This window comes from Tripterygium wilfordii, chromosome 23 (assembly GCF_013401445.1).
Source record: "Tripterygium wilfordii isolate XIE 37 chromosome 23, ASM1340144v1, whole genome shotgun sequence".
Lineage (NCBI taxonomy): Eukaryota > Viridiplantae > Streptophyta > Magnoliopsida > Celastrales > Celastraceae > Tripterygium > Tripterygium wilfordii.
In genome coordinates, this window is record NC_052254.1 from 6,000,132 (window position 1) to 6,016,104 (window position 15,973).

At 37.1% G+C, this 15,973-nt stretch overlaps 1 protein-coding gene across 1 annotated transcript; it reads right to left on the reverse strand.

The window, feature by feature from the left end:
• On the reverse strand, positions 1–916 carry LOC119993595 (signaling peptide TAXIMIN 2-like). Its single transcript, XM_038840786.1, has 2 exons — positions 696–916; positions 1–301 (listed from the first exon to the last, which is right to left on the reverse strand). Exons 1-2 carry the CDS (start codon positions 797–799, stop codon positions 178–180), a joined length of 228 nt encoding a protein of 75 aa, XP_038696714.1. The 5' UTR covers positions 800–916; the 3' UTR covers positions 1–177.
• Between the last annotated feature and the right edge of the window lie 15,057 nt (positions 917–15,973).

Consider the following 15,973-nt stretch of genomic DNA (forward strand, 5'->3'; position numbering starts at 1 on the left):
GAAAGTAATAACGTGGCTCTTTATTGGGATCAACATTACTCAATCACTTGAATCAAAAAAATTTCAACAATTACAAGCATTAATGGAAAAAGAGAATAACAACTAACCAATCTCAAATTCTCATCACAAACTAATCAAAAAATTAATTAGTAACACAAAGTTAATTTAATTAATTAACTAACAAGGAATACAATCAATGAACCACCTAATTATCTTAACAGGAAGCTTGATGAGACTCATCGCCAAATTTGCAAGTCCAGCAAAACAAATGCAGCAAGGGCATAGACAACTCAACACAGTCCTGCATCAATATTTTTAATTCAACAATTAATTAAATATTAAATGTGAGAAATAATAAATAAATTAAACAACACAAACCCATAAAAGGTAGATCCGAAATCAAAGTTAACATAGCCTCTTTTTTTTTATGCCAATTGATTAAACAAGGAAAAAAAAAAACCCAATTGGCAAATATTCAAGGGAAATGTAGGATATAGAGAGAGAAGGAGAAATTGAACTCACCCAATAACCCAAACAAGAAAAAGAAAATCAACCCAATTGGCACAATTTTAAGGGAAATGTGGGATAGAGAGGGAAAAAAAGGAGAAATTGAACTCATCCAATCAAACCCAATTGGCACAATTTTAAAGGAAATGTGGGATATAGAGAGACAGAAAAGGAGAAATTGAACTTACCCAATAACCCAAATAACAGCACCAACAAGAGACAAAACCAGAGCCACAAGAGCAAACGGAAGGCCAATCAAGAACCCCAAAGGCCTGCAATCCCCCTCCCCCATAATCTTCTCCCTTTCACTGGTTCTATTCTCTCTCTCTAGATCTTAATTTTAGATAATCAAACTGGAGCGTTTTTCGTTTAACTCCCCAAAAACAATCGAAATCAATTTAAAAGAGGGGAGGAGGAGGACACTATTTATACGGCTCAGTTTATTGATTGGAAATTTCCATGCAACAACCTTTACGCGGTATTAGGTACTGGTTCTGAATTTTATTTTGACGAAATCGCCCTCGTGAAAACGGAATAAGCCCCGAGAAATTTGGGGGTAGCTTTGGTATTTCATGAAACGTGTAGTTGACTCGGTAACGTGCGGTCAATTACGGTTCGCGTCGGACTTTTGACGGATCAAACTTGGAAAGCGTGTGCGAGATTTGGAATTACTTAATTTCAGTAATATTAAGGAAAAATAAATAAATTAATTAATTAAAAAGTAAAAAACAAAATTAAAGGGATAAAATAGACGGTTATCTACAGTCGCTAAGAACCGAGAGAGAGGTCACTAATAGGGGTGGTAAAATATTGTCTGGTTTAGATATATGGACAAGTAAGAAAAGAGAGTTGTTTCGCTTGTGAAACGAGTCTTAATTCCCCTAACCTTCACTGGCAGCCCTCCAAGTGGCAAAGCAAGAAAAGAGGTGTATCCTTCTCCTTGCCTTTACGGTGAGCAAATGGGTTTAGCGCGTAGGAACGTTATGAAAAGATTATGCTTCTCCGGTAGTCAAATCAATGAGAGAAATGATAGCGCTGTTTTGATAAATTAATTGAGAGTCCGACGCCACTTACCCCTTTTTCATAGAATGGACATCCTAACTCAACAGTAAAGGTACCATAATTAATTGAAACTAGTTACATGTTCGCGCTTCGCTCGATACATAATTAATTTGAAAAATAAATATTTTTGATACTTTGTTACCATGATGAACAACAGAGCTTAAATTGTAGAAAATGAAGATAATTGTAAGATGAACAAATAAGTACAATACATTTTTCTTAATATGCTAAGAAATAATTTTCTAAGAGGGAGCGATAAATTTGATGCATAAGGAAAAAATAAGCTCAGGGTTTAGCAATTCTTGTTTGCGTTGTTTTTTTCTCCAAAGTGACAAAGGTCACCAAGAATATGTATATGAGCAACATTTTATGCATAGTAATAAATTGACAAATCATGAATCGCATTCTAAATCTGAGTACTCAATAGCGTCAACAAAGCGAAAATATGTGTTCCCATTTATTCACGCGACTAAAAGATAAAACTAAAAGATTTTTAAAAGTGGTCAAGTTTGAAGTGCAATACACTTCACAAATATTTTAATTATAACGCGAGTACATTCAATAGCAAGATAATAGCACTGTTATAACATGTCATTATTGAATTGTAACATATGGTTGATCACATGAGACGGAAAAGGCGTGATGATTGAAAGCCTTTCTTAACACAACTTCTATTTTATTTTATTTTATTTTATTTTATTATATGTGGCAAAAGTTTGAGCCATACAGAAGAAGATGTGACAACTTCTAAAACACTTCAGTATTTTGTAATACACTTATCTTAATTATATTATTATGATTATGATTTTTCAATTACTTAGCCGTTACTTTTCATTATTTTACCTTCTTTTTTTTTATCACTTTTTGTTGTTCCTAATAGTATTTATGCACATTTAATTAGTTGATCACATGATGGGTTTAAAGTAATTATTATAATGTTTTTAACTGTATTTATTATTTATTATTGCTTCTTATGTCAACAAGCCACAATTCTTCATATTATATCAGTAAGCATATATAATATATAATATAAATTGTTGTACTCCGTACTTCACAGGTGAGCATTTTCACTTCCTCTGTGGTCTTCTCCGCAATTCACGGGTAAAGAGATTTGGTCCTCCGTTTTACATATATAAATTGATGATTGATGATAAACAAACTTCGCCACTCCCGCTCTCGTATATAAGAAGAATCTGAAGGTTTCTTTCAGAACATGCTCCAGAAGCAAGCCGATAATACATGCTTTGATCAGATAGAGCAGTAAGTAGATTTACTAACCACATGCGGAGGCGCCCAAGGCGGTGTGTCACTGGACCTGTTGATGAATTTGATAAAAACAATGGATGATTGAATTTGTCCGACTTGGATTAAACCAAGTTTGGACATAAGTTAAATGTCTGAAACATAGGTCTAAACACAAAATTTTTGTCCGATTTAAAATCAGATTCGGATCCAAACACATAAATCTTATCCGATTTACTTGTTTGGACCCTAAATCGGATTAAGTTATTGTCCGATTTACTTGTTCGGATTTAAATCAATCCGACTTTGGTCAATTAAGTAATCCAAAATTCAATCCGGCCGAGAGCGCAGTCGATGATGATGGAGATGACGACGGAGATCACTTGTTCTTGGTGATTGTCATGAATCAGTAGGATTGGATTAGTGATCTACCAAATTGTTTTACTTCACCAATCCAGAATCTTCGTGTTCCAGGTAAAATAAGCTAGGGTTTTTTCGTTCGTAAGATGATACATATGTTTGCCTTTTCGATTTTTGATGATCAATGTTCTTTTGTTAATTTGAGAGATTTAATTTTTTCGAAATTCTAATGTGGTTGAATTCAAAAATGAAAAATGAGATTTTGTGATTCGTTGATGTAGCAAAACTAGTAATTTCACCTCTAATGCACTACCAGAGATAGCTCTACTCTGTTCTGCTAAGACAATTTTATTACAGAGCTTGAGCAACTCAACAATAGAATGGAGTTTTTATTAGGACAATGCTAGAGACCCCCAAAATTTGACCCCCAAAAGTCCCCCAAATCTATGTGGCATTAAAATATCCATTGATTAAAAATACACATGTAGGTCCCACTTCACATCCAACACTCCACATTAAATGGGGGTCTTTTGGGGGTCAATTTTTGGGGGTTTCAAACATTATCCTTTTTATTATCCTATTGTCTTTATTGGTTTTTCCCAACTGATTACAGTAAGAAATAGTAATGAAATGAACGGGACGGATAAATGCAAAGCCAAATTCGAGAATGGCTACTCTCCAGTCTCCAAAACAAGAATAAATCAACTCAAATGTTTTTATTCATCATCCTATCCAAACAGACCCAGCTTCTATATTTTTTTAGTCCTCCCAAAATCAGTGCCCTTGATTCTCCAACATGAGTTTCCATTGGTGATAACTGTCCAGGCTTTATTAAGAGCAAACTCAATGGGTAACTGCTATTAAATAATGATGGTGTAGGAGTACAAAAATAATAGAAAAATACAGAAAAAGAAATTCGATGTAGGTGATTGAGGCACAAGTCTCTTGCTCTCTTCAAGGAGATTCAAGCCCTCTGTAGTTCTTTGGTTTAGAACAGGTGCACCAGGATTTTTTTGGCTCGACTCCTCTGGGATACAACAGCCCAACTCGATCGTATAGATAATCCAAACCTGTCTCAGTTACCCATTAACTTGCTCTCTCTTATTAAGCTTATTTTTAGAAAACCAGTATGTGGCTCTTCCCTTCAAGGGGAGAGGACAAACAAAGAAGAGAAGAATCAAAACTGGTCTAGGTTAGCTTCGGACGAGTCAGATGTTGTTGTGAGGCAAGAAATGGATGAAACTCTCTACTACTCCAGCTGCTATTACCCCCTATCTGAACCATCTCCTTCGCCTCCTTCAGCTTCTTCGGCTCCTGGTGAAACAGAGGTAATCCTTGACCTCACTGATATACTCAATTCTAGTGATCAATCCAATCCTGAGTCACATGTCAATCCTATTTATGGATATAATCCTGAGTCACCCGATAGTACTAAACCCGAAAAATATAGTCTTCCTCATCGACAGAATTGTGGCATACCAAAACCCCAATATATCCCTGATTTAAATGCCAAAGCTAAATATCCTGTTAGTCATCATGTTGAATCTCGTAGGCTATCAGAGTCATATGCATCTTTTGTATATCGTTTATCTTCTGTATCTGTCCCAAATAGGTGGCATAATGCTCTAGCAGACATCGGATGTCATAAAGCTATGATTGAGGAATTATGATGGCACTCGTTTTTTGAAGCATAAACAAGGTAAGGTAACTCCCTTAATTTTTTTTCCCGATGATATGGTTGTGACTGGTAATTATGAGGATGAAATTGGGTAATTTTTAAGTTACAAGAGCTTCTTGCTACCGAGTTTGAGATGAAGAAATTGGGTGATCTTAAATATTTTCTTGGGATAGAAGTTGCCATATCAAAGGATGATATATTTCTATCTCAACGAAAATATATTATTGATTTACTAGCTGAAATGGGAATGCTAGATTGCAAACCTATTGACACCCTGATAAAATCACAAGTTATCTGAATGTCCAAGTCCAATGGACTTTAATAAGAGCGGTTGTGGGAAAATTGATTTACTTGTCACATACTCAACCAGACATTACTTATGTTGTAAGTATGGTTAGCCAATTTATGCATGCTTTGGGTGATATTCATATGAATGTAGTTGTCAAAATTCTAAGGTACTTGAAGACAACACTAGGCAAAGGCTTAATGTTCTCTAAACAATGTCATTTGAATGTCGAAGAGTATACACAAGCTGACTAGGCCGGCTCCTTGACTGATAGACGCTCCACGTCTGGATATTTTTGCTTTGTAGGCAGGAACCTCATCACTTGAAGAAGTAAGAAACAAAGGTTGTTGCAAGATCAAGTGCAGAAGTTTAATACCGAGGTATGTCTCATGGAATATGTGAATTGTTGTGGATAAAAGGTTTGTTGAAGGATCTAGGTTTCGAAAGAACCTAACAAACCTATGAAACTTTACTGTGATAATACTGTTGCTATGAGTATTGCCACAATCCAGTTCAACATGACCAGACTAAACATGTGGAAGTGGATCGGCATTTTATCAAAGAAAAATTGGAGGCTAATATTATTGAAGTTCTGCTTATAAGGACAGAGGATCAATTAGCAGATATTCTTACCAAAAGTCGTCTCCAGGAAGATTTTTTATCTCTCTTGACAAGTTGGGCATACGCAATATCTACGCACCAACTTGAGAGAGGGTGTTGACAATGAGTTGTAAATTAGCTATAGTTTAGGCTGTAATTATGTAGTACATTGATTGTAATTGGGTATCAAATTGATTGTAAATTAGGGATGATTGATTTAGTTACTTTTCTTGATTCAAGGTTTGTAATTATATAATACCTCCTATTGGAGAAGAATAAACTATCAAGCTCTACGTGAGTGTTTGACAAGTTTGACAAAAGGAAAGTCAAAGACTCAGGCATGCACAACTTGGCATAATGTTTGTTTGTTTGTAGTTATTTTCAAATTGATGTTGTTTAGGTGGTTACAATCACTTTTGCACACCTAAAGATAGTCAATATTTCAATTTGCACACTGTTGTTTAAAATGTTTCAATTTGATCACCCAAAAATAAAAATGTTTTAAGTTGATCACTCGGATAGGTTTTTCTAATTTGGGGCAGTTAAACTGTCTATGTGGCAGGTTGACTGTCAAATTCTTAATTCCACCTATATAATGATTTCCATGTGGACATAATTAATACTTTTTAAGAAAAAAAAACATGTGGACCAATCCTCTAATTAGTAGACTTAATTACCTCTAAACCACTTATCAATTTAAATAAAATAAAATTAATTAGACAAAACCAAACCCATTAATTAGTATACTTAACTACCTCCATCTTCCCTTCTCCTTCCCCCCTCTCTCCCTGTCTCTGTTTGGTCGGCTACATCATCAACCCTTGCTTCAAGCTCTATCGATAGAGAAAGAGGAAATATAACTCAAGAACCCAACAAGATGAGGAATTCATCTCCAGTACAAAGACTCTACCTTCGAACATCTCAAAAACCCAGTTAAGATAGATCTAGGGTTCAAAAAAAATTTGGAGTCGATTTCTCAGGTTGATTTCTTTCCAAGGGGGAAGCTTACAAGAATAAGAAGCATTTGCCTCTTGATCATCGCCGCAAGAAGACCATAGCTACGTCCTGTCATATGATGCAACAACCAAAATAGATACTGGAGTTTTCTTGACTAACAAATTGTGTTTCTAATAGATTTGGAGAAATTTTTTTGATGAGGACCTTCGTGAATGCGCAGATTTGCAGGAAACATGAATCTGAGCTTTTCAATGAAGGTTTGCGGAAAAAGGTAACTGAGAAAAAAACCAAGGTTGCTTTTCAATGAAGGTTTTCTTGATTGTTTTGTTTATAATATTTATTAACTAATTAATTTATAGTATTTCTACTTTTCTGAGGTGGATAATATATAAATTAAAAATTTCCCTTATTACACGTGCGTGACTTTGATTGGCTTTTGTTTTTGAAAAAACAAAATTATTTTTCACTTATTTCAGTCAACCTGCCACAAAGGCAGTTCGACTGCCCCAAACTGAGAAAATATGCCCGAGTGGCCAACTTGAAACATTTTTATTTTTGGGTGATCAAATTGAAACATTTTAAATAAAAATATACAAATTCAAACACGGACTATCTTTCGATGTACAAAAGTGGTATTAACCCTTTTTTAAATAGTCAGGAGTGTTAAATGATGTATTTTGCTACAAAAGAGAGAGCCAGGGAAAAAAACTTAAAGACTTTGACAAAGACTTTTCTTTAACCCCAAATTTGGGTTAGACTTTGGCAAGACATTTCTATAATCCCAAATACAAGTCTTATGAAATGTCATTGCCAAGAATTGAACATGCAACCTTTAGGCTGCACTCCTACAACTCTACCACTGAGTCACATGTTCGCGTTTTGAATTGTCTGTCAATTTTATTTTTCTTGGGATTTTACTAATATTTTCTCACATTCGAGAATATGTATTTTTAGTATATCTAGTTAATATGGCATGACTGTCGTATAAAGATGACTCAAAACATATTCCTGAATCAACCATAACAAAGCACTTTGGCCTTCAACAGTTTTAAGTACATGTAGTTGAATCAATCAAACTTTCTTTTAATAGAATCAATGATATTAAGAATTTTAGCAAGTTCTAATCAATGATAAAAAAAACAATGAATCATTGACTAAGACTTTAGCCGGTCCTTGTTTCCTAATTTTTGAATTATTGATGTTTAGTGCTCTAATTTTGATAACAAGCTGAAATGTATTTTGAAGATTCTTCCCAGTTAGGAGTCTTGTTTATACATTTATCTTCGTAGTCACATGAATCTTCAAATAGACATTTCATTCGATGAATCTAGCATTTTTTTTGTCCGTTATCAATGGCTTGTATATTCTTAGGATAGTGATCATGAAAGGATGAGATCTCTGCAAATGTCTGAATTATTGATGCTCAGTGGTCTAGTTAGGCTTAGGGATCCACCACTTAGTTTAAAATTTGTTTGTAATGAATGATATTTTCAGATTGATGTTGTTTAGGAGGTTTACAATCAAACAAAGTGGAGAATGTTAAATGATGCATTTCGCAATTAAAGAGACAGCAAAAACAACTTTAAAAGACTTTTTGGCAATACTTCTTTTTATCCCCAAATTTGGGTAAGACTTTGACAAGACTTTTTCTTTGTAACCCCAAATTTGAAGCTCATTAATTTATGTCTTTGAAGTCATTTGCTTTGGGTACGTAGCTGCATTTTCAATACAAGTCTTATGAAATGACTTTTTGTAGGAATTGAACCATGCAACTATATAACTGAGCCACATATTCGTCTTTAGACAAAAGCTGAATGAAAATTTTTTTGTTTGGGATTCAAGCAATATTTTCTCACACCTGCAATTAGTACATGGACATACAAATTCAAGAATCACAAGTACTGAAGGCATGACCATCCCCCAAAACCTGCAGCTGAATGGACAAAAGCAGACTATGAAAAGGCACGATGGAATAGCAAAGCCGTGAATGCTCTTTTGGGTGCAGTATCATTTGATGATTTTCGGAGGATATCTCATTATGAAGTTGCAAAAACCATTGGGGCGTCGTTTGTGCTGTTCATCATCTTCCTCCGGCAGACAATCTGGACCGCATAAGTCTGTCCAGTGGTAGATAGAGGAGCACGTGGCTCGGATAAGCTTCGAGTTACGACCAGTACCTAGAAGCAGTAGTTGTAGGAACAAATATGGAGACAACATGAAAAAGACCAGAGGATGAAGGATTTCTTTGCTCGGTTTAGGATGCAACCTCTAGGTGCTGACCGTGGCCGCAAAGATGATAATGATGATGAAGAGGAGGATGAGGATTAAATTTTTATTGTAATAATTTAACCAACATTTTATATAATTTATTTTTATTTGAGATATTTTTTAGTCATTTTAATATTAGTATCTTATTTTAATTATATTATTGATAATTATTTAAAAAATAAAAATAATAAAAAATACATTAGTAACGGAAATTTATGTTGTAAAATTGTTTCCGTTTTTAAAATTTTAATAAATACAATGACCAAGAAAATAAGACTCTAGAGTTTAGTTGACCCAATTTCACTAAGATTCCGTTACTAAAGCTAAATTCTAATGTCATTAAAATATAATACATAACTATGAATAATTTATTAGAGATGAAATTTCGTCGCTAAAGTCACGGCAAATTAGAGACCCAATATTTAGTCGCTAATAGGAAAATTTTATTTTTTTTCATTTATTTTCTTGCAACAATAATTTCATCGCTCTATTCCATCGCAAATCCGATGCAAATTTCATTGCAAAATTTTGTCACCAAATTTTTGCGACAAGTGTTTTCATCGCTTATCATTTCTACGAGGGAATTACTTTAATTGGCGACGCAAAATTCCGTCGCAAATTAGGGCTTTCCTAGTAGTGACCGTTTTCTTCTTGACCTCTAGGAACCGTTGAGTGATTTGATGTTTGTATTATTTAATTTCCTTTTTAAACCATAAACCAAGATGATCGTTACTTATCTTCTTCCATATATTCACTCTGTATCTTGCCCATTTTTTTATTTATTTATTTGGCAATAAAAGCGTACACATGCATCCCCCCAACTCACACACATGGAAGCCACACACACTCACATAATTTACACAAATGCGCACACAAATGCTACCTACAAGAATTGAACCCTTGACCATAAGGTAGAAATACAATAACGGGAACCAGCTAGGTTGGCACCCGACTCGTTGCCCGTTGCCTTGTAGCTTGTTGTAATCTAATGAACACATGAATTATTGCCTCTCTTGGGAACTCCCTTTTAGATTATTTCATGGTATTGGAAGGATGTTTCCAAAATCAATTCATGGTTCTTGGCAAGTTCAATAGATTTGCGAATGAAAAGGCAAAAATCCTTCAAAGTCGAATTGTTTCCCCATTCAGGAAAATTTACAAAATTTTCAACACTTTTCTTCAATGAATCAAGTACAAAATCTTTTTCAAAACCTAACTCACTCATATTCCACTTCAAACTTGATTTCATTGACTCTCTCACTGAAAATAATTTTCACCAGTACAAGCCTTGAAGTGATTTGAGAAACAAGTACTCATCTGCCAACCCAACAGGAGATGTGAGTTGGTAAAGGCCTATTTCAACTATCAAGTAAGGGAACTCAAGTGTCACCGATTACTATATAAAGATTAAAGCACTCTGAGATGAGCTGTACCAATACAAGAAAATTCCTCTGTGCAAATGTAGAAAATGCACTTGTGTATTGGAAAAGCTTCTGTAGTGGAACAAAATAAAGAGAAATTGATGCAATCTCTTATGGGTTCAGATGACTTCTATGAGCATGTCACAAACCAGATTTTGCTCATGGATATTCTATCTGATGTAAACAAAGCCTTTTGCACAGGTTAGACAGGTTGAAAGAAAACTAATTGTAAGCCAGAACACAAGAAGAAACAACACATCATAGCGATGCAAGTTTACAAGAATCTATGGCAATGCATGCATCTAGCCAATCTTCTGGAAGAAATGCAGAAATGGTAAAAGAGTAAAGACTGAAAGGGAAAAGCTTTTCTGCAAATATTGCAAGAAAACCAGTATACATTGTAGACAAGTGTTTCAAATTTGTGGACTATCCTACAGAACCTGAGAATCCTTTCAATATACAAACACAAGGATATGCTTGTTTTAATGACAAAAGAGGCCATAACGTAAACAAGTAGAATTCTAGGATGCACAATACAACTTTTAGGTAATCAATGCCAATAAATATTAGTATACTTGAAGCCAAATATTGCAACCAGAGATAGAACAAATCATATTTTTTCTGCTTCTGCAGTGGAGCTTATGATCATATTATTTGCATGATCGACCATCACACAAATTACGCAACTGCTGGATGGCTGTATGTAAAAGATTCCAATTTCAATCTGATTTCAGCAAGCCAAAATTATGAATTGATTTTCACCCAAAATTTATGTCAATTGCAAGATACAACCACATCCAAGAAGAGTGTGATGATAATTATGCATAATGTCTTGTATTGAGTAATTGGAACCATAAAAGAAGTTTTTTTTTTATTTTTTTTTATTTGTGTTAATTCTGTCTTCAAGAACGATATCTGGAGAAAGAGACTAGGACATCCATCCGATGGAGTTTCACATATGTTATGTTCTGATTTTGTTAAAGGCTATGATAATTGCAATGAAAAGAAAAAGAAACTCTCTTTTAGTGAAACTTTAAATGCTTAGCTATTTTTGATATCATACAAGTAAACATTTGGGGACTAAAAAGTGTAACATCTCTATGGAAGGTTATATATGCTTTATGATAGAAGTTGATGTCTTTTACTGAGCCACATGGATTCTCTTAATGCTAACAAAATATGAAGTTAAAGATCACATAGAGTATTTCAATATTAACTATGTCAAAACACAATTCAACACCAAGATTAAAGTCATCTGTTCAGACAATGATTTAGCGTTCATCATGACAGAATTTGTAAAAATCCAAACTTTCCAGGTGGGGCTAATTGAAACCCAACCTAAACTTTTGGGGGAAGGCTAAACTTAAGAAAATAAAAGGGGTAAAGATTACAGTTTTTTTTAAAAAAAAATAGAAGTAAAGAATACCTAAACCTACTTGTATTTATACCCCTCTTAACCTTTGTCTTTGACAAAAAAAACCTAAAATGCCTATACTGTAGCCGCCCAAGATAAGCAAAACGTAATGCCTCCCTAGTCACAGGAGGTGAAGAAAGGTTGGTAAGATCTCCGATATTCCTTTTTCGATTCTCCCTAGTGTCGTAATGGATTTGTTTTAATGAGGGCTCAATTGGGTCTGATGTGCTAGCTACACTGAGAGATGTGAGAAAATTCAAGGACACTGCCACAGGAATAAGAGCCTACGAGAGGAACGAAATTTCTTCTCAAAAGATTAAGGAGACGCAGTAGACGTGATAGACGCTTGTAAATCCTAAAATCTACGATCAATTTGTTATCGTTGATCGAGGCCTATGAAAACTCTGCAAGATCAAACAAAGGTCGACCGTGAAGCTTGGGTACTGGTGTGGTGCTGACTGAAGAAGCTCTAACGGTCAAGTCAGACATCGACAATGGAGTATTTAGTGAGAGTAGTGAGTGGCTTTTAGAGAGAGAGGGAGAGAGATACCAGGTAGTTGAGAGAGTAAATGAAGAGGGATCCTCCCTATTTATAGTGTTTTAGATCACGTGGTCAGCACGTGTTGACCGTACGGACATGCTTCGACCCTTGGGCTATAATTGGGCTTGAGGCCTAATTGGGAGCCTCCTTAGCATTACAGGCCTTGGGCCTTATGTGCGTGATTCAATCTGTGTTTGGTCTTATCATGGGCCTTCACTTTGATTGGCCTTGATTCGATCTCCTGCGGGCTTGTCTTCGGCCGGATGTTTGGGTCAGCTTAACCAAGGCCTTCGTGGGCCTTTCATCGTCGGTCGAATGATGGATTGTGGCCACTCAGGCTTCAACTTTAAACTCTTATGGGTCTACTTTTGGTCGAAAGATGGATTATGGCCACTTGGTTTCAACGTTAGACTCTCATGGATCTAGTTTCAATCAGACGAGTGGCCACTTTGACTTCAACTTTAGACTCTCATGGATCTAGTTTCGGTCAGAAGAAGGTCCATGGCCACTTGGGCTTCCACTTTAGACTTTCATGGTCTAGTTTCAGTCAAACGAAGGTTCGTGGCCACTTGGGCTTCAACTTTAGACTCTCATGGGTCTAGTTTTGGTCGGACGAATGATTTCTTCATGCCACGTGTCTGCCATATCTTTAAGAGGTTTCTTCATTAAATGATACTAGCTATACATGGCGCTTTGTTTACTAAGGTGTGTCCTTTAGGGTTTGACATTAAATGTTCCCCCTACACACTTCTTCTAAACTTCCACCCTCGCAATGACGACTGCCGATTCGTTTCTCCATGACCATTAATGAGAGGTAATGATGGGTTACGGGGTTTCATGTTTTTCATTTAAAACAAATATTTTGCCCCTATTTTATTTACTTATACCTTTTTTGCTTCAGAGCTTTCCTTGTTCTCCTTGTTTACAGATTCCCGTTCTCCTATTTTCAAGTGATTTCTCGTACCATTTCCCTTTGACTTCTTTTTGTTTCCATCTTTCTTTTATACTTCTTGTTGTTTCGCGATTGTTTTCTTGGAGGCCACCGTGGTTTTGGAAGGTTTTTCAGTGGTTTCCAAAGTGCTTTTCCTGTGGTTGGGTGATGATGTCTTTGCCTTCTTGTTTAGAAGATATCATATCCCTTAGGGGGTTCGATTTGGATGAGCTTAGGGAGGATAGTCGGTTTAGTAAGTTGGCGGAGATGATTTTGGATGGCAGATGATAATGGACACTAATATTACCCTCGCTGGGGAGGACAGAGGAGAAAAGACGGATTCGGGATGTCCGACTCCATTTAGAGTGGTACATTGTCTGAGGAAAACCAATCATCTTTTCGGTCGCCGTTATGTTGAGCCTCTTGAATGACCTAGTCCTAGCCGTGGCCAAGCAGTACCCATTGCTAGTGAAAACAAAGCGATAATTGCTGAAGGTAGGCCCTTGAATTCATTACCAAGACTATTGCCTCAGTTTTGAAAAGGAACGACGTGTTGAGGCTGAGATATTCTTACAAGTTCCCAGTTGAGGTGGAAGTTTAAGTTTCGGCCGACTATCAATGGGTTGACTGGGACAGACCAAGTAGGGTCTCAATGTGTGAGGCACCCTTTAAGCTGGGTTTGCACTTCCCTATTCCAAAGTTAGCACGGGATGTGCTGTGGTACTTTGGAATTACCCCGAGTCAATTAATGTCGAACAGATGGAGGCTCTTACTTACAGTGGAAGGTCTTAGCGAAATAATAAATCATCCATTTGGGTACCGTGAACTTCTAAATTATTACTACTTGAAGTAACATCCAAGAGATCCCGATCGCTATACCTTCAACCTTTTCAAAAATAAGAAACAGTATCCCATATGGGAGCTTACTACGGTTGACAAGGGTGGGAAGCCACGATACTTTTGAGTTCGGGGTGATATGATTTTTGGTCCTGATGGTTCGAATGAGATTTCTACCACATGGAGGCGTGCTAGTTAGTGTATTTCGCATTTTTATTTTGGTCGGCATTCACTAACTAGGACTCATATTCCTCTCTTGATAGGTAATCTATGTAGAGTACCTATATGGGCCAAAAATCGCTTGCCCGAAATGCCTAGACCCACAATGAAAGGCCCACGAAGGCCTTGGTTAAGTCGGCCTAGATTTCCTGGTGAAGACAAGCCCGCAGGAGGTCGAATAAAAGGCCAATCGAAGCGAAGACCCATGATAAGACCAAACACAGGTTGAATCATGTAATGCTAAGGAAGTCCTCAATTAGGCCTTAGGCCAAATCACAACGCAAGGGTCGAAGTCCATCCGTATGATTAACACGTGCTAACCACATGATCTGAAACACTATAAAAAGGGAATGACCCATCCTTATTTACTCTCTCAACTACCTGGTATTTCTCTCCCTCTCTCTCTAAAAGCCTTCACTTCTCTCACTAAATACTCCCTTGCTGTTGACTGTCTTGATCGTCGAAGCTTCTTCACCAGCACCATACTAGTGCCTAAGCTTCATGGTAAACTTTTGTTTGATCTTGTAGAGCTGTCATAGGTCTCGATTGACGATAACAAATTGATTGTAGATTTTAGAATATATAATTTGGCGCCCACCATGGGGCCATAACAATTATTCTGCTATATTATGTTGCTTCGATCGACTTATCACTTCATCATGTCTCCTTCTGACGATTCGAACGAATTCACTACCTAGTTGGGCTCTATTAAAACCCAAATGGCAGAGGAGAATGCCCAGTATGGGACGAGAGCGTGTCTGTCCAGATGAAAAATATCGCCCTGAGGGGTAAAATAGAGCAGCTGATGGCTCAGCTTTCCATGCCTCCCCTGAACTCGCAAGCCCGCCTCAGCATCTACTCCATGCAGCTGCTCGACTTTTCCGCTCATAGGGAATCCTTGTGTCAACCAAACTCTTAGTTGTCCAGTGCTCCTTTTGTTGTCGTCCGGATGACCAATTAGTGGGCATCAAATCCTAGTACTACCTCTACCCCCGACGTTTCATCCAGGGTTAACGACAAGCTCTGGACTGTCATACTCCACAGCATCCGTAGAAGGGTTAACCGATGCCCAAAGATTAACCGAAGTTGAAACCTTTCTCAGGCAATTCCCCATTCACCAACCCTATTGCATTGGTGGAGATCTCAAGAAAGTTCCATATCCAAGACATGTGGTCGTTCGATGGGACCGACGATTCATATGACCACATGGCCCAATATCGACAGCGGATGCTCACTCTCACAGTGCCAAGAGGATCCCGCGAAGCATGCATGTGCAAATGATTCGGTTGTTGCCTGACCGTGATGAGTATCCCACATCGAAAAAATAGGGTTACCAACTCTAGTTTATAAGGATCCAAGGCACCCTCACCTGGTAAGCCGGTTTTCTGGGTTGTAGTTCTACCTTGGGCCTTATGGGTCGGGGTGGGTATTCATCATTGGTGCTTTCATTGAGAGAGTCGCGTTTGCGGAGAGGGCTGCTGTCCGGGAAAGGGCTACCGTCTGAAGGGCGAGCGTAGCCGTTGTGGACGTCGGCTGTCCAAGAGGGGTGGTTTGATGAATATCCCACATCGAAAAAATAGGGCTACCAACTCTAGTTTATAAGGATCCAAGGCACCCTCACCTGGTAAGCCGGTTTTCTTGGTTGTAGTT

Coding starts and splice junctions, on each gene's coding strand:
- LOC119993595 (XM_038840786.1), bottom strand. CDS start 799: ATGGGGGAGGGGGATTGCAGGCCTTTGGGGTTCTTGATTGGCCTTCCG. Junction 302..695: donor GCTGTTATTTGGGTTATTGG/GTAAGTTCAATT, acceptor ATATTGATGCAG/GACTGTGTTGAGTTGTCTAT.